At 41.1% G+C, this 21,545-nt stretch overlaps 1 protein-coding gene across 1 annotated transcript in view; it reads left to right on the forward strand.

Moving 5' to 3' along the window:
- Positions 1 to 304: 304 nt before the first annotated feature.
- Positions 305 to 21,545, forward strand: part of hlcs (holocarboxylase synthetase (biotin-(proprionyl-CoA-carboxylase (ATP-hydrolysing)) ligase)) — a 56,138-nt gene continuing 34,897 nt past the window's right edge. Inside the window, exons 1-5 of the mRNA XM_073479780.1 lie at positions 305 to 662; positions 9,688 to 9,828; positions 14,048 to 14,210; positions 14,790 to 15,829; positions 21,321 to 21,500. Coding sequence (XP_073335881.1) covers positions 402 to 662; positions 9,688 to 9,828; positions 14,048 to 14,210; positions 14,790 to 15,829; positions 21,321 to 21,500 — 1,785 coding nt within the window. The 5' untranslated portion in view covers positions 305 to 401. The remainder of the gene's footprint in view (positions 663 to 9,687; positions 9,829 to 14,047; positions 14,211 to 14,789; positions 15,830 to 21,320; positions 21,501 to 21,545) is intronic.

The following is a 21,545-nucleotide window of genomic DNA, read 5'->3' on the forward strand; positions in this document are numbered from 1 at the left end:
GAACTGGCAGAAACTGGAGTCTGGGACCAGTCACTTAAATCAACTGTCAGCAGGGAGCACTGTGAAACAACAACATGGCACTGGGCTGTAAGGATCTGAAAATAACTTCTGTTAATGACCTGTGGAGGGCAGCAACACACCTTGGCTGCGTCTAGTGTGCCGGAAACATAAAGGAAGAAGAAGAAGACGATCGCTCCACTATACGCGCCTGCCCTCCGCGGCATAGGCGGCGGTAATGCGCATTAGCCTTTGTTACTACCCGCAATTAAAAAGAAAGATGAAAAGCCTTAGCAGTTAGCAGCTTACAGCTAAGTGTGACAGGAGCGTTGTGTCCGCTGTGACACTGTCGGTCTACATGGCAGGAACAGCCGCGATGCCCACCTTCTCGTCTGCTGGTTAAGATGTTAATAACGCTGTGCTACGTCTACTTGTGGGTGCGCTTTCACAAGTGCTACTCGGTGCTGATCCGCAACAGTCTGTCCAGACTGAACAGCAGCAGCTTCGGCTTCAGCTTCAGGGTTTGCTCCAGCTCGGCCTCAGCAGCAGCCACATCACCGCCAACAGGACCCGCAGCCGCTCGCAGGCAGCGCTGCCCCGTCCCGCCCGAGGACACCGTCTTCCTCCAGCTGGGAGACAAGGCCGTCTATGTGACAGAGCCTCAGGTTGGATACTGGAGCTAACGTTTAGCATGTTAACATAGTGATATCATATTCATACAGTCAGTGGTGAGTGGATACCTAGCCTGTCACAGCCCTGTTTACATGTGTCGTTTAGCTGCAGATGTAGCCTGCTCTCCAGAGCCAGGTACCAAGAACAAGTCTCAGAGCCGGGTCTCTGGTTTCTGGTCTGGGTTCATATGAAAACAGCTCAGAGACAGGGTGGACAGCTCTGGGTAGCTGGAGTGACACACACACACACACACACACACACACACACACACACATACATTCTGACTCCATTCACCAACAGTGTTTGAGAAAGTGTGCAGGTCACACATGAGGCAGGAGCAGCAGCTTAGTCTAACATGTAAGGATAACACACACACACACGGCCAAATGTAGACCTGACCACTACTAACTGAGCCATATACACACATGAGAACACACTCAATACATACATTATCGTAACTGACATTGTTACATGTCAACAACACGAGCCATATAGAAGTGGGACTGTTTCACTTATGACTTGACAAAAAATGACAAATGCAGCACAAAATATCATTAAATAACTGGATGAAGATTATTTCATAGCCCCTGCTCATAAAGAATACAGAGCTAATAAAATACTAGTACCGAATGACCAGAACAGAACCACCTGAATGCAGTGTTGGAGTTTGCTGGTGGTTCAACTCCATTTACATTCGCATAGTGATTAAATTACCACTTTGGCCATTTTTTGTGTAGTTAGAACTGGGCCGAATGATTCTAGAGAAAAATAGTTGATTGTTGAATCTCATCCCCATGTCGTCAAATACCAACGACCTTGGGATGACACTTCAACGACACAATCAACTATCTTTCCCCAGAATCACAAACTGCACCTTTAACTACTGAAACTACAAACAATTTTAGGCTACAAGGAAAGGGACGATTTATTTATTTATTTTACCATTGCCTTTCTACTGTTACGAACCCCCTTTGATCCCTTTAATAATTTCCGTACTACATGTACATTGTTAATTTGATCCTTCTTTTTTACACAGTAGTTTGAACTATCTCTATCTCACTAAACCTGTACTTTCACAGTAGCTTCCCCCAAATTGTCATTGTAGCTTGTGTGGCTGCCTGGCTTGACTGAATGACTTCTGTGCTCTAGCTGTGACTTTGAGTTTGAGCAGTGTTGTTTATTTCCCCCCCACTCATACACTGCCCGGCCAAAAAAAAAAGTCACACACTAACATTTTGTTGGACTGCATTAAGCTTTGATTGCAGCACACCGCCGGGCATCATTTTGATAAGCTTATGCAACGTCACAACATTAATTTCCATCCAGAGTTACATACATTTTTCGCCAAGATCTTGTAGTGATGATGGGAGAGTCAGGCCACTGTTTAAAATCTTCTCCAGCACATCCCAAAGATTGTCAGAGGGGTTCAGGTCTGGACGCTGTGGTGGCCAATCCATGTGTGAAAACGATGTCTCATGCTCCCTGAACCACTTTCTTTCACAGTTTGAGCCCGATGAATCGTGGCTTTGTCATCTTGAACTATCCCTGCGTCATCAGGGAAGAAAAAAATCAATTGATGGAAAAACCTGGTCATTCAGTATATTCAAGTAGTCAGCTGACCTCATTTTTTGGGCACATAATGTTGCTGAACCTGGACCTGACCAACTGAATCAACCCCAGATCATAACACTGCCCCCACAGGCTTGTACAGTAGGCACAAGGCATGCTGGGTGCATCACTTCATCAGCCTCTCTTCTTACCCTGATGCACCCATCACTCTGGAACATTGTAAATCTGGACTCATCAGACCACATGACCTTTTTCCATTGCTCCAGAGTACAATCTTTATGCTCCCTAGCAAATGGAAGCCTTTTTTTTTCAGATCAGCCTCACTGATAACAGGTTTTCTTAAGGCTATTCAGCTGTTTAGTCCCAATCCCTTGAGTTCTCTTCACATTGTGTGTGTGGAAATGCTCTTACTTTACCTATTAAACAGCCATGAGTTCTGCTGTTGATTGTTTTTTACTATTTGATTTCACCAAACATTTAAGTGATCTTTGATCACGATCATTTAAGATTTTTTCTGACCATATTTCTTCCTCGAAGATGATGGTTCACCTCTATCCAACCTATCCTATCCAACCTCTAGTTTTAATAATGCGTTGGACAGTTCTTTACCCAATTTTAGTAGTTTTAGTAATCTCCTTAGTTGTTTTCTTTGCTCGATGCAGGCCAATAATTGGACCCTTTTGGAACAGAGTAACATCTTTTCCACAACCACAGGATATGTCTTCTGATATGATTGTTTAAGAAATGAGAAGCTACTCACTGCATCTGTTAGGGTTAAATAACTTGTTGTTATACTGTATATATCACATATGTATGTACAGTCGCAGTCAATAGTTTACATCCACTCTAAAGAACATGTGTAGCATGGCAGTCTTTACTTCCAATGATTTCTACAGCTCATGTGATGGAATGAGTGGAGCACGTACTACTTTCATGAAGTTTGGTTCAATAATGAATTAAAAAACAGAGTTGTTTGGCCACAATGAGCAGCAATATGTTTGGAAGAGAGAAGGTGAGGCCTTTAACCCCAAGAACACCAAACCTACTGTCAGGCATGGTGCTGGTAGTATTATGCTGGGGAGCTGCTTTGCTGCAAGTGGATCTGCTGCTCTAATGAAAGTAAATGGAATAATGAAGAAGGAGGATTATCTCTAGGGCTGGTGCGATGCGTCGACTTAATCGATTACGTAAATACGTCAATTTATGTAACATGCGTCGGATGTAAGCAGTACTACCACCAAGCATTCGAACAGGAAGCATCCCCAGGCAGCTGGATTCACATTGGATCCGGCGGTGTGGGTGTCACTTCATGGTTCATGTGTGTGACGCGTTGGGATCCCTCGCTGATCAGTTTGCTGAAAGACGAAGCTGCTATGTTGTTATGCTACTGGCGTGCTGGTCCTACTAGTGATTGTTTGTCCTCATCGAGAATAGGGCTTTGACAACGAACTTCGATATTCGAATATAATTCGAATATTAAAAAAATAACCATATTCGAACGAATATTAGGGCAGCTCTAAATATTCGAACCTGTAATAAGCATTATTTTTGGTAAATGTGTTTGCCTGAAAACATAATTTCAATCCAGATTCGAGGCTTTTTTCAGCCTGTTTTATGAAACGCGAGCTCAGGAGCATTGATCACCTGGGGCTTCTGTACTGATGACGTTATCACGTCGTTAGCGCCTGACGCCTGTTCACACTTTTTCACAGAAAAACAATGGCGGAGCAAATGGCTGCGAGTGCGGAGGGAGAACTATACACACCGGACAATTTAAGGAGTAATGTGTGGCGCTTCTTTGGTTTCAGATCGCTAAACAATTAGTCAGTGAGTGGTTGGTAATGTGATGGGCCTATGTGGTTGGTGGGCGTGTGCTGGTTTTGAATAGACATACGAATGGACAATACCTTTTATTTATTTTATGTTTTCAATACATAGCCGTACTGGCTTATTTTTTATTTATTTGTGTTTTCAGTACTTAGCCTGACTGGCTTATTTTTTTATTTATTTTTGATAAGAACAGTGGATACAACCTGTCTAAGCTTATGTGTAAAGGTCTGACTCAATAAAAAAAACTGTTTGACTGTTTTTCGGTCTATTGATTGATATACTGCCCTCTGGTGGACAGAACATAGAACAACAGAAAAACGACTTTTTTATACCAATATAGATATTACTGGAGGCATTTAATGATCAAAATATTATCAATAAATATTCGAATATATTCGAATATTAATATTAATAAACAAACGAAGTTCGAATATGATTTTTTTGGCAAATGTCAAAGCCCTAATCGAGAATAACAGTAAACAACCAAGATGAGGCAGATCATTATTGTGTTTTAAACTGGGGCACAAGACTGAACTGAAGTGAAAGTGTAACTTAACGCTACACAGAGAAATGTCTGTTGCATTCCCTGTGTAGTATTTATCCATGCTAAATAGCATGCCCTTCTACTGATCTCTGGTCATGCCTCTGACACACTAGGTTAAACATGCTGGTTACTAGTTACTACTACTAGTAGTTACTTTTTGTCCTCCCCCAAACGTAATATGTAAATATAGCACAAAAAGTAAGGAAATTTGTGTTCGGTAGATTTTTTCTTTGTTGTAACAATGCTTCTTGGCAATAAATCTTATACTGTTGGAAAGCCTGTTTATTTCCCTTTTTAAATGGTGCCACATTTGTAAGGAACATGCATTTGTGGGATGAGCAGCAGAGCTGAGTATGTGGGTTGTGCCCATGAAAAATTTGCCAAATCTTCTCTGCCAAACAGCTTATTCTGCTATTGACTCTTTTTTGGTGTTGTTTGGTGGATTGGATGATTGAAGTCTGAAGAAACGAGACATATTGGCAATTTAACAATTTATTAATTTAACAAACAGGAGCCTTAGTAGCATGTGGAAGAACTATAAACAGCCACAACAGCCTGGCACCTCCTCCTCTTGCTGCTCACCAGCCTGGTCACATAGAGCGGGGTTTCTCAGAGACTACCATCAGAATGTGTGAGTAGAGAGGATGGAATGGCCTGCCAGCAGTCCTGACCTCAACCCCATTGAACACTTTTGGGATCAGCTTAGGCGTGCTGTTCGGGCCAGAGTGACCAACACAACCATGTTGGCTGACTTGCGACAAATGCTGGTTGAAGAATGGGATGCCATCCCACAGCAGTGTGTGACCAGGCTGATGACCAGCATGAGGAGGAGGAGCCAGGCTGTTGTGACTGTTTATGGTTCTTCCACATGCTACTGAGGCTCCTGTTTATTAAATTAATAAATTGTTAAATTGCCAATATGTCTTGTTTCTTCAGACTTCAATCATCCAATCCACCAAACAACACCAAACAAGAGTCAATAGCAGAATAAGCTGTTTGGCAGAGAAGATTTGGCAAATTTTTCATGGGCGCAACCCACATACTCAGCTCTGCTGCTCATCCCACAAATGCATGTTCCTTACAAATGTGGCACCATTTAAAAAGGGATTTCAACGGTATAAGATTTATTGCCAAGAAGCGTTGTAACAACAAAGAAATAATCTACCGAACACAAATTTCCTTAATTTTTGTGGTATTGTTTATTAGGATTACACAGATTGCCAGTTAAGACTGGGCTGTTTTTTGTTGGTGAAAAATGCCCTGCAGTGCACTTCGTCATATGTTTGTTGATGATTGAATAAAATATTGAAATATAAATGACAAGTTTTAAAATGTTATTTGGGTAAATTTGTTGTCATATTGATCGATTAATAAAAAAATAATAGATTAATCCAAAAAGTTATTCATAGATTAATCGATAAAAAAATCATCCTTAGGTGCAGCTGTAATTATCTCAAAATTCTTCAGGAAAACCTAAAATCATCAGTCAGAAGATTGGGTCTTGGGTGCAGGTGGGTGTTCCACCAGGACAATGATCCCAAACACACATCAGAAGTGGTAAAGGAATGGATCAATCAGACTAGAACTGAGGTTTTAGAACGGCCTTCCTAAAGTCCTGACTTGAACTCCATGGAGAACATGTGGACTGTGCTGAAGAAACAAGTCTTTGCCAGGAAGAGAACACATTTAAGTGAACTTTACAGATTCTGTCAAGAGGAGTGGTTAAAAATTTAGCCAGAGGATGACCAGAAGCTTGTAGATGGCTATCATAAACACCTAACTGAGGTGAAAATGGCCGACAGACATTAAACCAAATATTAGAATCACTGTACTGTAAGCACATTTTCAGAAGACCTATAATAAGTTCATTATTGAACCAAACTTCATGAATGTTTTTGTGACAAAGTAGTTTGTGTTCCACTCACTCCATCACAGAAACATGAGAACTGTAGGAACCATTGGAAGTGAAGACTGATATACATGCTCTTTACAAGCGTATGTCAACGTTTGACCATAAATGTATATATGTGTGTGTATATATATGTATGTGTGTGTTGAAAAGCAAAATAGCTTGTTTGGCAAAATGATAAGATAAGATGTTCCTTTATTGAGCCTCCTTGGGAGAAATTCGAAGGTAACGCAGCAGTACAGAGGGAATGTATGTCGGATTTAAACTCAAGTAACCTGTTAATGTTAATGAGTGAAAAGGATTACCTGAATGAGAAGTTGGAGTTTGTGCCACTAGTTGCGTTTCCATCCACCCTTTCTTATTCGCATTTTCAAAAATTGCGAATAAATACCTGGATGGAAACGCCAGAAATTTGAATAAAGGCAGTAAATTCGCAAAAAAGTTTTTATGCTTGGAGGGGGTGGATTTGTCAGCGTATCGATAAAAGGAAAATGTGACTTTTTGTTATGGAAACAGGTTTTGCGAATATATCATGACTAACCCGGATGTGAAAGTCCTTCACCCGGCGACGTTCCCAAACAAATGGAGAACAATGCGGTCTCCCTCCAGCAAACTCGGACAGCACTCGTAACATAAAAAATCTTCTTTTCCTTCTCCTCTTCAGGAGGGGTTTGTAGGCTTTGAACGCTGACAAAATTGTAGCTAATGTTCTCCCAAGAGCCGACAGGTTCACCAGTAAATTGTCCATGATGTTGAGTGTCAGCTGAGTGTCAACTGTTGTCATGGATACATTCACGCTCTCTTATGATGTAATCTCACGGCGCACTCCTCCTCTCCCAATAATCGCAAAACAATAACGAATGGAAACGAGCATAAATTCGCATTTGCTTTTTGCGCATTTTCACAAAATCCGCTCTTAAATTCGATACATTTGGATGGAAACCCAGTTACTGTCTACAAATGCTGAAATGGCTGCTGTTTTGTTCTGTAGATGCATTTTGATGAACATCAGTGGTGCGAACTAAAGACATCGCATTTCCTATGACTAGTCTACTACTAGCCAACTTGTTTTTTATTTATTTATTAATTTGTTATAGAATAGTTTTTATTTCAATTGCATATGAAGGTGTAGTTTGAATAAGTGTGAATCAACAAAAAAAACAATAATTAAATAAACATAATTTTGCGGTCCGGATTACATTATATTTTTCGCATCAGGTCACGGGCTGGAAACTGGGATTTAACTCTACTGTTACAATGTATCTGCCAGTTTAAGTTCATAACCCACCTTTTTGTTAACAAGTGTCTTTTGTGTGCTAAAGGGTTTGGTCGGATCTGAACCACTCACTCAATAACACAACTATATTAACATATTAACTCCTGTGTTCTGAGCTTAACGTTACGTTAGTATTTAACGTTGCTTTGGTTAGTTTATCAGCACATGCAATCACTTACCTTCTAAAGTAACTCATTTTGTTGAGGAGCTGGTGTAATTTCTGTCTCACTGTCAGGCAAGGAAGTCATTTTTTAAAGTTATTTTTACTTACTAATGCAGGCACACCGGGCCATTCTCCTTGTTCAGCCATATTTTCATCCTGATGTCGGTCAGGCTCACTAAAATCGGTGGATGCACTCAAGCCATCGAGGCAGAGCCACAGAACAACATTGCCACCTAGTGGTTGAGGTGTGGGCTGGGTGGCACATTGTAGATCAGGAGCTATTTGTGTGTGGATCGCAGAAGAGTGAAACCAATGTCTCCAAAATGACGTCATCGGCAGAACAAATGAATGAATGCAAGTATCGCTCGATCCACAAATGCAGATTAATGTAAATGCCAACTTACAAGTAACGAGTAAGGAATTTTGTGTTTGTGGATAGCAAAACTCATTTGTAAATCGTGGAATATTTGTGGGTCATGGTTCGTGCATTTACAAATACTTTTGAGACATGTCTGTCTCCATAAAAGTGCAGCCCATTGTATCAATACTGTAGAAAATAAGTTTTGAAACCATCTCAAATATTCTGAATTGATATGTATCTATATATTGATATTCCACAACTTTAGAGCAAGCCATCACGGTGGAATGGGTTTAAAGTACAGGATTCAAACCCAGGAGACAGGGATGTGTATCCTGTTTGAACAAATTGTTATTCTGTTCACTAATCATTTTTATGTTAAGTTAACCTATTATTTCAGTTTTCAGTTGTCAATGTTTGGTTAGGCTTAGGCAATGAAAATACTTGGTTAGGTGAATGATACACGGTGTGGGTTAGATTAGACCCTTCACAACATTAACTACGTGTTACAAAGGAGAACTTCTCCCATGTGCTCTTTTTTTCTGGTCTTTTTCCCCAAGCTGCAAAACTATGACATTACAAAAAAATGCATTGGTCAAATTTTTCAACTTAACAAGCCGAGCTAGAGGTAGTGTACATGTTGATGCAAGTGGGCTAACACGATAATGTTAGCACCATTATGCTAACAGCAAACTAAAAGAGAAATGACTGTTTTTACGGTAAATACAAATCACGACAAAACAGACAAAAGTTCAACTTGTTGTTATAAAAATGACAGGCTGTGCTCCACATTGGTAAATCTGCATTACTTGCAGAGAAGAGAACAGCAAACAAACTTTCTACTTCCTAACGTAGCAAAAATAAACGTAAACTTTAAGTGACCTTTGAATAAGTATTGCAAGACTCTGAAAACCTGCAAGAGCCGGAACACTCGCCATCTGACACCAGTGGATGGCACTACTTCACTCCAAAACCAATCCCATATTACTTAGTCTCATACAAAAGAAGAACCTTATCTGTCATGGGCCTTCAGTAACTGAATTATCCCTAACCGAATTTATATTCAATCAGATCAAGAGGAAATCGGAAATAATGACCGGACCTGGTGAATTGGAATCAACTCGATCCTGAAATTGGTGCCAATACTACGCTCAAGTACACTTTGTTAATTGTGGTTTACAAAATGAAATAAAAATTTAGTCCTGTGTTGTTGGCACTGTGAAAGAACCAGGTTTGCATACCAAGCCCCAAAACACAAAGCTATAAAGGTTGATGTCAGAGATTTAGGCCCTGTCTCTAACTGCTAATCAATGTGTAACAGCCTTGCAGTGTTTGGAGTTACTTTCTGTTCTATCTGTGCTGTCCCCAGGCATGTGATGACCTCAGCAAGTGGACTGTGCTGTTGGGGTCCTCTCTGGTGTGTGGTCCACAACTAGAGAATATTTCATTCATCATTGAAGCTACAGGACAAAGAGTGGGCTGCCATTCTCCTCACACAGCGAATAAGAAAGTAGGCACCACACATGGCTTGACAAGTAATATTCTCATGTCAATCATTCTACTTTTAGCAAAACTGGCTTTTACCAGATATATTTTGGCCTTTTGACAACACTGAACGTAATTAATGGGCATTTAATTAGTCACACTCATTGGTGTAGCCTAATGAAGAGAAAAGCACACATACAAAGATAAACTACTTTCTTTTCACATTGACACGACTGATATGGTGATTCAACCACAGACTGTCTTCTGAAGGTGTGAGCACACCTGCACTTAGTAGACAATCATGTAACATCAAAGCATTATCTTCTAATTAGCCTAAATACATTTTCAGAAAGACCTTTACCTGAAAATAAGACCTTTAACTCTCAATCATAAGACTACTAACTGAGACTAAATGTATAACAGAAAGGAGTGTGATTTTATTCATTAAACAATAACACAACAGAGTTGGATATTAACAGCTACCGCTTCATCAAAAATGAAAAATTCTGGGTTGCACTGATTTCTAAACACTTGTTACAGCCCTGCCAAGATGAGTCTATCACTGGAGCACAGCAAAGAAAAAAATACAGTCCGACAGCTTTTCCCTGCTGTTATTAAGCAGTCTCCAGACAGGACTATCAAATTAGTTTTGTTTGTTTGTTTGTTTGTTTTCATCAGCCCTGCATGTGACCTGTGTGAGAGTGCATGTTCACTGTGTACTGCTCAATGCACTACCAAACAAGATGAAACAGCTTTTAGTTTCTATGCACTCCACCTGTGGAAGCTCCCTTAATACCTGAGGTCTGTCAAAACTCTCAGCTCATTTAAATCAGGGCTTAAAACATAACTGTTTACTTCGGTCACTTTAGTTATCTAACTATTTATTTGCTTGCTTTTGTTTTAATTGCCTTTTAAATGCAATTTATTTACATCTGTTACTACTATTTCCTACTTTTTGCTTTGTTTTATTGTCTTTTAAATGCTATTTAAAACAATTTCTAATGTCTTACTTTTAATTTTTAAGCACTTTTGTCTTAATGGTGCTACAGTGCATTCAGAAAGTATTTAGACCCCTTCACTTTTTTCACATTTTGTTATGTTGCAGCCTAATGCTAAAATCGTTAAAATATTTTTTTCCCCTCATCAATCTACACTTAATACACGACAATGACAAAGCAGAAACAGAATTTTACAAATGTTTGCAAATTTATTAAAAAAGTTAAAAACTGCCCAGTCTGAGGTCCTGAACGCTCTGGACCAGGTTTTCAAGGATATCTCTGGACTTTGCTCCGTTCAGCTTTCCCTCAACCCTGACCAGTGGCCTAGTCCCTGCCTCTGAAAAACACCCCAAAGCATGATGCTGCCACCACCATGCTTCATCATTGGGATGGTATTGGGCAGGTGATGAGTGGTGCCTGGTTTCCTCCAGACATGACGCTTAGAATGGAAGTTTCTCCCATCTCCACACAGGATCTCTGGAGCTCAGCCAGAGTGACCATTTGGTTCTTGGTCAACTCTCTTACCCAAGGCCCTTCTCCCCCGATTGTTCAGTTTGGCCAGGTGGCCAGCTCTAGGAAGAGTCCTGGTTGTTCTAAACTTCTTCCATTTAAGAATTATTGATGCCACTGTGCTCTTGGGAACCTTCAATGCTGCAGAACTTCTTTTGTAGCCTTCCCCAGCTCTGTGCCTCGACACAATCCTGTCTTTGAGCTCTGCAGACAGTTCCTTAGACCTCATGGCTTGGTTTTTGCTCTGATATGCATTGTCAGCTGTGAGACCTTACAGTTAGGTCCGGAAATATTTGGACAGTGACACAATTTTCATCATTTTGACCCTGTACGCTACCACAATGGATTTGAGATGAAATAATCGGGATGAAATTGAAGTGCAGACTTTCTGCTTTAATTTGAGGGTATTTACATCAAAATTGGAGGAAGGGTTTAGGAATTGCAAAATTCACATTGTGGTAGCGTACAGGGCCAAAATTATGAAAACTATGTCACTCACCAAATATTTCCGGACCTAACTTTATATAGACGTGTGTGCCTTTCAAAATCCTGTCCAATTGAATTTACCACAGGTGGAGTCAGGGTGGAGAAACATCTCAAAGATGATTAAGAGAAATGGGAGACACCTGTGCTAAATTTCAAGGGTCATAGCAAAGGGTCTAATTACTTATGTCTGTGATTTTTCAGTTTTTCCTTTTTAATAAATTTGCTAAAATTTCTGAAATTCTGTTACCGCTTGTCATCATGGTATACTGAGTGTAGATTGATGAGGGAAAAAAATATTTTAACGATTTTAGCAGTTTTAGAGTTTTCTTACATCTGGAGAATAAGATTTGTAGGCCTGCAGCATTGCATGACTTCATTATAATGCTGTTTTGTCACAAACCTAATAACAACATTTTATTTTGAACTTTCAAACTATCCAACTGCGATTTGGATATTGCGCTTGGCCATATCGTGATTTTGACATTTTGATAAATTGTGCAGGCCTATTGCTTTACCTTGTCTACAGGCAGTACCAAGTATCTCAGGTCAAACACTGTAACTTGCGGTACTGTCAGGTGAAAATAAACAGAAACCTAGCCTAATCAATTGGGACTTTTTGCTACTTTTTTCCTGTTGTACTGAACTAAACCATGACCCCCCAGGGTTCCGTGTGTACCAAGGTACCACTGTTGAAAATACAAATCCTAGGTCTGTAACAATTCGTCAGACATAATGTAGGTGCTAACTAGGGGCCGGTTTTCGGCTCTGATATCCGCCATTTTGCTGATTATCTGTATACGCATTTTTCTTTAACTTCTTTTTTATTCGATTGCCGATAAGAATTAATTGATTTAAAGTGCGCTGCTTTGGCCTCTGTGGTCTGATTGGTTATAGCCAGTCAACGCTGAAGACGTGTCACTGACAGTTACAGAGACAAGGCAGAGAAAGGGGAGAAGCGCTGGTGAGCTGACAGAATTGTATTAGGAGGGTAAAGCAGCAGGTATTTCCAAAGTTAAAAAACATCACAATCCTTTACACTAAAGTTCCAAAAACACCAGTATGAGTAGGCGTTTTTACATGTAACATTAATGTTAGCCGATTAAAAAAAACTATGCTAATGTCGACTGTCTTAGAGCAAACTTAAACGTCAACGAGTGCATGTGCTGGTCCATTATTTAGCCTGTTGATTAGCAAAAGAATGATAGGCTATAATGTTATTTCTTGCACATGCCATGGCCGGTCATACTCTCAGTCTCAACAAGTTAACTGTAGCAATGTTACTGCAGTGTGTCTTGAAGCTGTCTCTCAGTCTTTCTTGTAACGTTAAAGAGGCGAAACCCCTCCCTACAGACACTCTGCCTGTTCGCTCTCTCTAACACAGAGACACCACTGTGAGTCAAAGGAGTTGCTGTGTTTAAAGGGGAAAGTAAAGCTGGCAGTCCGTTCACATCGCCAGCAACGCAGACACACCAGCACACATGTATAAATGCTCACTGCGACATAGGCCACTTGTGTAGGTTACAGCGTTGGCTCTGCGTAGAGAACTGTAAATCAGCCTTTATTATAACACCAGAAGCCAAGCTTGGTGGACGACTTAAACGTTTCAGATTCTACTGTAGTCCATTCCCTCTTGGACGACAACTGAGTTTGTTTTTTTGTTTTTTAAGTTCAAGCACAAAATTAAGTTATTTGTCAAAAATGATAACACATTGTCAGGAAAAATCCTAAAAATACCAAAACACATGGAGTGGGGCTTCAAAACACACCCAGATTGAACTGTTGACAGGAGCACCGGTTTGTGCAACTTATGCAGCAATGAATCTTGTAACCATCAGAGAACTACAGGCTTAAAATATCCCCTCGTTTTAAAGGTTAGAATGTCCATTTATTCATTGATTCACTCATCTACTAAAATACATTTGCAGGGAAATATTTTAAAATTTTACAGCAAATATCGGCACATGCAATTATCATCACAGCTTGGAATTAATTAGATTAATTTTTTGAATGGCATGACAGCCCTAATTGGTATATACACTGAGCAGAGTTAAGTGAAGTTATCTCTCTCTCTCTCTCTGTGTGTGTGTGTGTGTGTGTGTGTGTGTGTGTGTGTGTGTGTGTGTGTGTGTGAGAGAGAGAGAGAGTGAGAGAGTGAGAGAGTGAGCGAGTGTGTGCGCGCGTGCGTGTCTGTGTGTGTCTGTGTGGATCAGTAACATTTGTCAGCTAACCAGTTGTGTGTGTTGTGTGCAGGTGCTGAAGTGGTCTGACTACTGTCTTCCTCTGGCCTGTAGCCCCGGCCAGCCATTCAGGGCAGTGGCTCAGGCCAGTGTAGATAACTTCAGTCAGCTTGGGGTGGCTTTTATTGAAGATCGGCTTCACCTGGAGAATGGACTTCTGCCTTCAAAGATAGTCCGTAGGTTTACCCTTTTTATATTTAATTGTATTTTCATATTCATGGCCTGTCCTTTCTCCTAATACCAATTTGTAGCACAAGAGGTATTAATCGGATAGCCCCCTGTAGTTTCATCTGTGAGATGTAAAAGCAACCAGTTCACTACATAAAGTAAACAAAGTAAACTCACAAAATGTCGAGAAAAGAGATGTTTTTACACCCACTTTTCTTAAACAAAAAAATTCCAGCAAACAGCGTCTGAATTCAAGTTTCTCTCTTTTACCAAACTAAGATGAGCTTAATTGCCTTGTTAACTCATCGTAATACACACTTCATTCAAACTCACCGAAACAGTCTTGGTTTGTCTTAAAAATAAGCCTTTTGTGTGTGCAGAAAAAGTCTTAGATCTTCTAACTCCATAAAACTCCATAAAAATAGGAGCAAAAACAAAAATGTATTTTTTATTACTGAATTGTCATGCCTTATTTACTATTATCTGTAGTTTATTAAGGCCTTGTTGATGTACTTGTATTTTGTACAAAGTGTAAGACACCTGATTGCTGACATTTGGCACATTGTATTTTTGTGTTATTCCCATAGCTGTCCTTCTCCAAGAATCCACTCTCAGTGAGCTGTTGAAGAAGCAGTGTCCACAAACACCAAAGACTGAGACGTCTGTATGGCTCTCTGGCACCAAGACTGAGGAGGGTGTTGCTGAGCCTTTGCTTTGTAACCTGTCTGCTGACCACCAGCACCAACAGTGCCGTAAAGGCAGCCTTCTCCTCACACCGGAAGCAAAGAGGAGATTAGAGGAGCGACGAGGGTCAGAGCCGCTCCGCGGCACACAGGATCTCGGACCTGTTTGTGGCGCTGAGGTCCATTCTTTGGGGAATCATCACCACATGGAGGGTCATGGACACCACCTCCATCTTTCCAGCTGCCATGAATGCTTGGAGCTGGAGAACAGCACCATCCTCTCTGTCAGATATGCCTCAGCTGAAAACATTCCAGACCTTCCTGATGATAACTCAGTAGGGCTGGATAGTGGGGATGAGACTCTGGATGGAGTTGAACATGATGCCAAAGTGTTTTTTGATCAAAGTGGCACATTTGGGTATAATAGCAAACCACCAAATGTTCTGGTGTACACGGGTGGTTCCCAGGAGCGTTTTCAGGCAGTTCGTCAGCTTTTATCAGAGTGCATAAACATGGAAGACAACATTATTTATCCCCTTTTACCACAGCAGACCTTGACCGATCCTTGGCTGGACAATACCAGGCTCCTAGTTCTGGCAGAGGAGGAAATCCTGAGCCCCCAGCTTCAGACCCGCTTTCTCACCTACCTAAGCCAGGGTGGCAGAGTACTGGGGTTAGCCTCCACCCTTTGCCCTGCAGGCCTTTGTTTGGAAGTCAGGGAGAGGCGACGTGGGCAGGTCAGCAGGATGAGCTTTACCAGGGAGGACAGCACAGAGCTGGAACTGAACTTGTTGGCAAGTGGGAAGGTCTACATCAGGGATACTCAGGGAGGAGGGGAAGTGGAGCTCTGGGGGGAACTGAAAGGGGATGTCCTTCATCAGAGGGATATGGTTATAGTCAGAGTAACCCACGGACGGGATGGTGGAGAAGCTGTCCTTTGTCAGGTAAAGTCATATGACATTATTAAAAGTGATAATTTTAGTTGTTCACAAGGTTGATTATTGTTTGAAAAATATCCATGCAGGCCTGACTACTCCTATTTGACCATGTTGAACTTCTTCTCAGCATCTAATGAATGCAGTGGAAACAGCATCCTCTCTAATTGACCACATTATATTTATCAGAAGTCGTTTGTTATCTGTGTAGTGGCGATCGGTATAAATGATGGGGGGTTGTATAATAATCATTAATATCACTGAGGGAATCTGTCAAATATCTTTAAATGACAGCTGTCGTGTTACGGTGCCCTTCAGAGTCCTCTCTGTTTCTAAGCTTTACTGACAAGTGTGTGAAAGCACAAAATGATGTAACGTTAGTTGCTGAAGATAGTTGCTATAAGAGGGCGTCCTCTAATCGAAGGTGTGTTGATTGACCTGTAGCTATATGAAGCGTCCGTAACAAGCCTGTAATAAAACACAGCCCTCTCCATTCCGCTCATCTCTTCCCCTCCCCTCTCCTCTCCTGAAAAAAAACCACAAAAAAAAAAATCAGCAGATGCATATAGGGGAAACACTGGTACATATCAAGCATCAGCGGAGCAGGTTCATGAGCAAAGTACTAGTACACTTTGGCCCTAAAGCAATGAGGGCCAGGAGCCTTGTCTATGAGTAAGGCTCGTACATTTTCCACGGTTTCCTCAGTTGTTATTTGACCATCAATATATTTTTCCTTTTTTTTTTCTTTCTTTTTTTTTGTGCTTTATTTTTGGATAGGGACAGTGCATATTGATGAACATCGATATTAAATATCCATGTAAACATGCCGGATTATAGCAAAGCTGCTAATTTGCATCCATTCTGTTCAGTCAACAAAGTTTTGAGATCTAAGTAACCAAGAAATGTCTAAATCTCTGTTTGCCTTGCTGGTAATTCCAACCCGAAGTATTCCTTATGTAAATAGTATATGTATGTAGTACTCCCTGTGGGTCCTGTACTGCAGGGATTGTACTGTGTACTGTACTGTGTACCTCTTGCTGTCTGATGCAGCTAGCCAGAATGCCCAGCCTTTTAACCTTCTTTGAAAAAAAAGTTCTGCAGTGAAAATTCAACTCTCTGGGCCAGTAACGTATTATACTTACAGTATATTTAAGCTAAAGAGTTTGCACACATCATCAGACATTTTAGCTTTTAAGGTATTTTTGGCTACTCCTCCCTTTCATGGTTAAGAAGCTCTGTAGCCTTTCATTTTTGTGTGAGACACAGACCGATCAGCCACAACGCTAAAACTACCTGCGTTATATTGTGCAGGTTCCCCTTGAGTTGTCAAAACAGCTCTGACATACCGAGGCAGCGACACAAGACTTCTTGTCTGGGGGTGTTCTGTGGTGTCTGGCATTGGGACATTGGCCGTGGATCCTTTGGTTCCTGTGGGTTGGGGGGTGGAGCCTCGAGGATCTGACTTTTTCCTGCACATCCTGCAGATGCTTGTCAGATTGGGATCTGGGGACTTTGGGGATCTGATCAACGTTTTCAGGTCATTGTCACGCTCCTTGGGTCTTTCCTGAGCAGTTTTATAGTGTGTCAGGGCACATTGTCCTGCTGGGAGTCCTGTCATTGGGGAGTGCCGTAGCCAGGAGGTTGTTTTATGTGGTCTACATCGGTGGGTGGTGTGTCAAGTGGCATTCACATGAATGCCAGGACCCAAGGTTTCGATATCATGGCACAAGATCTTGTCACACCCCTAGTTCTTGTAATAATAATTGCATTTTCCATCCTGGAGTCAACTTAAATGAAAGTGAAGTGTTGACTGGTGGCAGTCACATGAGGCTGTGTGTGAAAGGAGACAGTGGGATATCAATAAATAATCTATCCTGAAACAATCAAAGAGTTTAATCCCTACTAGTGAGATTCAATACTCTACACATCAATCAGGCCTAATGCCTGGAGGTGGAGCCCCGTTCATTCCTATGAAAGCTGCTCAGTGGTGTTTTGAAGCCAAACTAATTCTCAATTTCCCAGCTATGAAAATACCTGGATACTTCTGGTTTTAGGAACCGGCTAACTTAAAGGAGGATAAGATAATTTAATCGTGCGTCTAGACTTTCAAAATGTTATTGGACCAAATGGCTCAAGTTATGATAGTGAAAGTCATTTCTCAGGGATTGTGACGCTCAAAATAATTTATCCACCGTCTTACAGACAATGGGTCTACTCTTGTTTGCTCTTCTGTTAGAACTGTTTCCGGCGTAATCGTGATGTGAAATGCGACATCAGTGATGTACAATGTAATGCTTGAGATAAAAATCACAGACGAGCTGGCTTGCCTGAGGGAAGTAGGAATGGGATCAATAGGCGATTTTTAACGGGTGTACCCACGCTTAAAAAACCTGTGAAGACCCACTAATTTTGGTGTTAAAGTGGTATAACTTTCCTGTTCTCACTAACCTGACGTTTAACTGAAAAATAGAGGGGTTTAGTGTATTCAGTGCCATAATCATAATCATGTTTATCTGGATTTCATTTTTGTAACTTCAGTTCTTGATGTTGTTCTTGCTTAGCCAAGATGGATAGTTTTAACCAATGCTCAGCTGGTGACTGAACTGCCGAGATGTTACAAATTTGAATGAACTGACAGATGAACTCTTTCAAACTATGGATTATGCTTGTGCATTTGTGCTCTCAGGATCACATGTCAAGTGACATCTTGAAACCATAGTGGGGATGTTGGGAGCAATAGGTAAAATCATTCATTGTAGGATTTCAACTGAACTCTCAGCTCAATTCCCTACAATCCGCAAGGATTTCACACTTAGGTGCAAAGACTGCCAAGAGACCCAGCTTTGAGCTATGATTGGTTGGACTTCATAATTGTTTTTTTGTGACAAAGTAGTTTGTGTTCCACTCATTCGTCACAGAAACATGAGAGCTGTAGAAATCAATGAAACTGAAGACTGCCATGATATACACGGCTTATAAAAACTAAGGGAACACTTAATCGTCACAGTATAACACCAAGTCAGTTAAACTTCTGGGATATCAATCTGTCCATTTAGGAAGCACAAGTGATTGTGAATCAATTTCTTTGGTGCAAATGAAAGTGACAACAGGTGAAATGGAGAGGCAAAAGCAGGTTTGAATGGTTTTGCAACTGGTGGCCACAGACAGTTGCTCTCTCCTGATCCTTCCTGACTGATTCTTCTCTAGTTTTGGGTTCTGCTAGTGTCACTAAATTCACACACATGTCCATGGCTAGTATTTGTTTTTTTTATAAATCCCACTTAATGCTTAGGAAGTGGTGAACGCACATTTCAAGCCCATTTTTGTGCATACGTAAGCATTTTAAATGAGGGCCCTTGTCTCCCACCGGGGCTCTCCTGCCTCTGAGCTCTTTCTCCTGTATTCTCCTGGACTCAAAAGCTGCTAAGCACACAAAACGTCTCTATACAGCAGGGATGCGAGGTCCTGCTAGACTCCCAGTGCAGTTAGCACCAGCAGCTGTGACACAAAGCTTGCCAGCTAACTTCACAAGCCAGGGGAACTCAAGCAAGTAGGCACAGAGCTGCTACCTCAAAGGAAAGGAGCAACCGGGCACTTTTCAACATTTGAACCACACCTTTCCTCAGCTTGGCATCAGCAAAGAAAACCTGCATCATGATGCTAGTACAGCTTGCGCGAGCATGAAAACAAGACAAAGACACGGACATCAGGAATTTCTCCCCCCTAACTAGTGTGAGGAAGTTTATATTCATAATGTCAAAATGTTTGTTCATGCAGCAAGTCTTTTATTGTCTGTGTCCACTGCAAAAGTCATAATCCCAATCATGATTGGCAACAGCCAGTAAGTAGACGACAATACTGATGTGGACATCTGTGACAGTGCTACCAGTCATTATTGACATTGCTGACCTCAGGGAGGTTTTCAAAATGTCTTCCATTTTTCCCCATGCCATTAAGTAACAAAAATACTTGTGGTTCCCTGGTCTTTCATGAAGTATTTCAGATATACTTAATAAAAGACCAGGGAACCACAAGTGCTACCACTTTTTTAGAAGTAGCTTATTTTGATGACTTCATCAAACCAATAAGAATATTACATAGTATCACATCGAATCATACAGAATCGGCCTTTATTAAAAATGTATTGTCCCTGAATTGTATCAGAGCCCCTGTATCTAGATATGTATCGGATAATCTAACAGGGGAGAGATGCAGACTCCAACTAGATAACATACAGTATAGCATAGCACAGCTAAGCACAAGACTGTTTAACTTTGGTCAGTGTTATGCATGTGTTGAATGTATTTGGCCTATCCACTCTCAGTGTTAATGTGATCTCTGTGTAGTCAGGTTATTGGTAGTTGGCTCTGTCACACAACTTAATTGATGTTAGTTAAGTTATGCTTCACACAAACTGGTCAGCCATTTTATGTGTCCATGCCATGCAAAATGGCATTTTTAACCCTAGCCACCATTTTGTTCGGTTCTTCCAGACAAACACACACACACACACACACACACACACACACACACACACACACACACACACACACACACACACAATTAGTTAGATTAGATTAATTAGATTGATTGTTTCATTGTTTGTGTTAAATATTTAATGTTGTACAAGAGTGAATGTTGCCAACCTCTTCTCTGTAAAGGACTCTGAACTCCTTCGACTTTACTAGCTGGTATTTATTTATACATCTGCCCCAGTAGCTGATGCATGCTCTTAGTTTGAGCAGCAAGTGTGTCCTCAGACCCGGGGCAGCAGCTCCACTGGGGCAGTTGGAGTGAAGGGCCTCAGTGGTGGTAATGCCGGTCCAACGACCCTCCGGTCACAAGCCTGCTTCTCTCACCTTTCGGCCACCACTGCGTCATCCTCTCTTGAATCGCATGACCTTATTAAATCCTGCAGAATACATAATTGACCTCTCCTCCTATTATTTGTGCAGTCCTCTCTTAAATACATAATGCAATGAGGAGAGGCGTACGCTGCAAACACTTGCACAAGGGACATTGAAATGAGAAGTCCAGACAGGCGGACAAAGTCTTATTTTGGGTTGGTTAATGTCAGTGGTTTGTGCACATACGAGTGAAGACTGACTGATGTAACAGTTGATCTTCTTTGAGTTTTGTTAATGTTCTGACCTGCTTGGAGCAACAGCACAGACACTGCTCCATCCCATAGCTTTTCTAGGTAGCCCAATAAATAGATTAAGTTTTAGGTATTAACTTAGAACAAGTTTAAATACGCTGTAATGGTTAGATTTTAATAGGTGGAGTTTGTTGGATGCCATACACAGGTCGGGAGTGAGTATTGTGAGTACTTAGCCTCCTTTCGAATATGTTGTAAGGATATTGAGACATTGCAAGTGCAAATTAGGGAACTGTATGTTAATATTTGCAATAGAAAAAATGCTTACTCCTGCTGGCACTGTCCCTTTACTAAGTCAATGTTTCAAAGCTTGTTAGACATCTCTATGTTCCCCATCTGCAGGTCCACCTGGAAATTGCTCCTGACTCCCAGAATTTGACATCAGAAGATTTTGATGAACTGAAGATCAGCAACGCACTGCGTTATGAAGTTTTGACAGAGATCTTCACCTCTCTGGGCCTCAACTGTGAGCTAAACCAGACTCTAGCCCCGAGTTCAGTCCACCTGCTGGCCACCTCTCAGGTAAGATCCACATTGCTCATTTGTCAGCACTTCAGTGAAACAAGC

This window comes from Pagrus major, chromosome 13 (assembly GCF_040436345.1).
Source record: "Pagrus major chromosome 13, Pma_NU_1.0".
NCBI classification, from domain to species: Eukaryota; Metazoa; Chordata; class Actinopteri; order Spariformes; family Sparidae; genus Pagrus; species Pagrus major.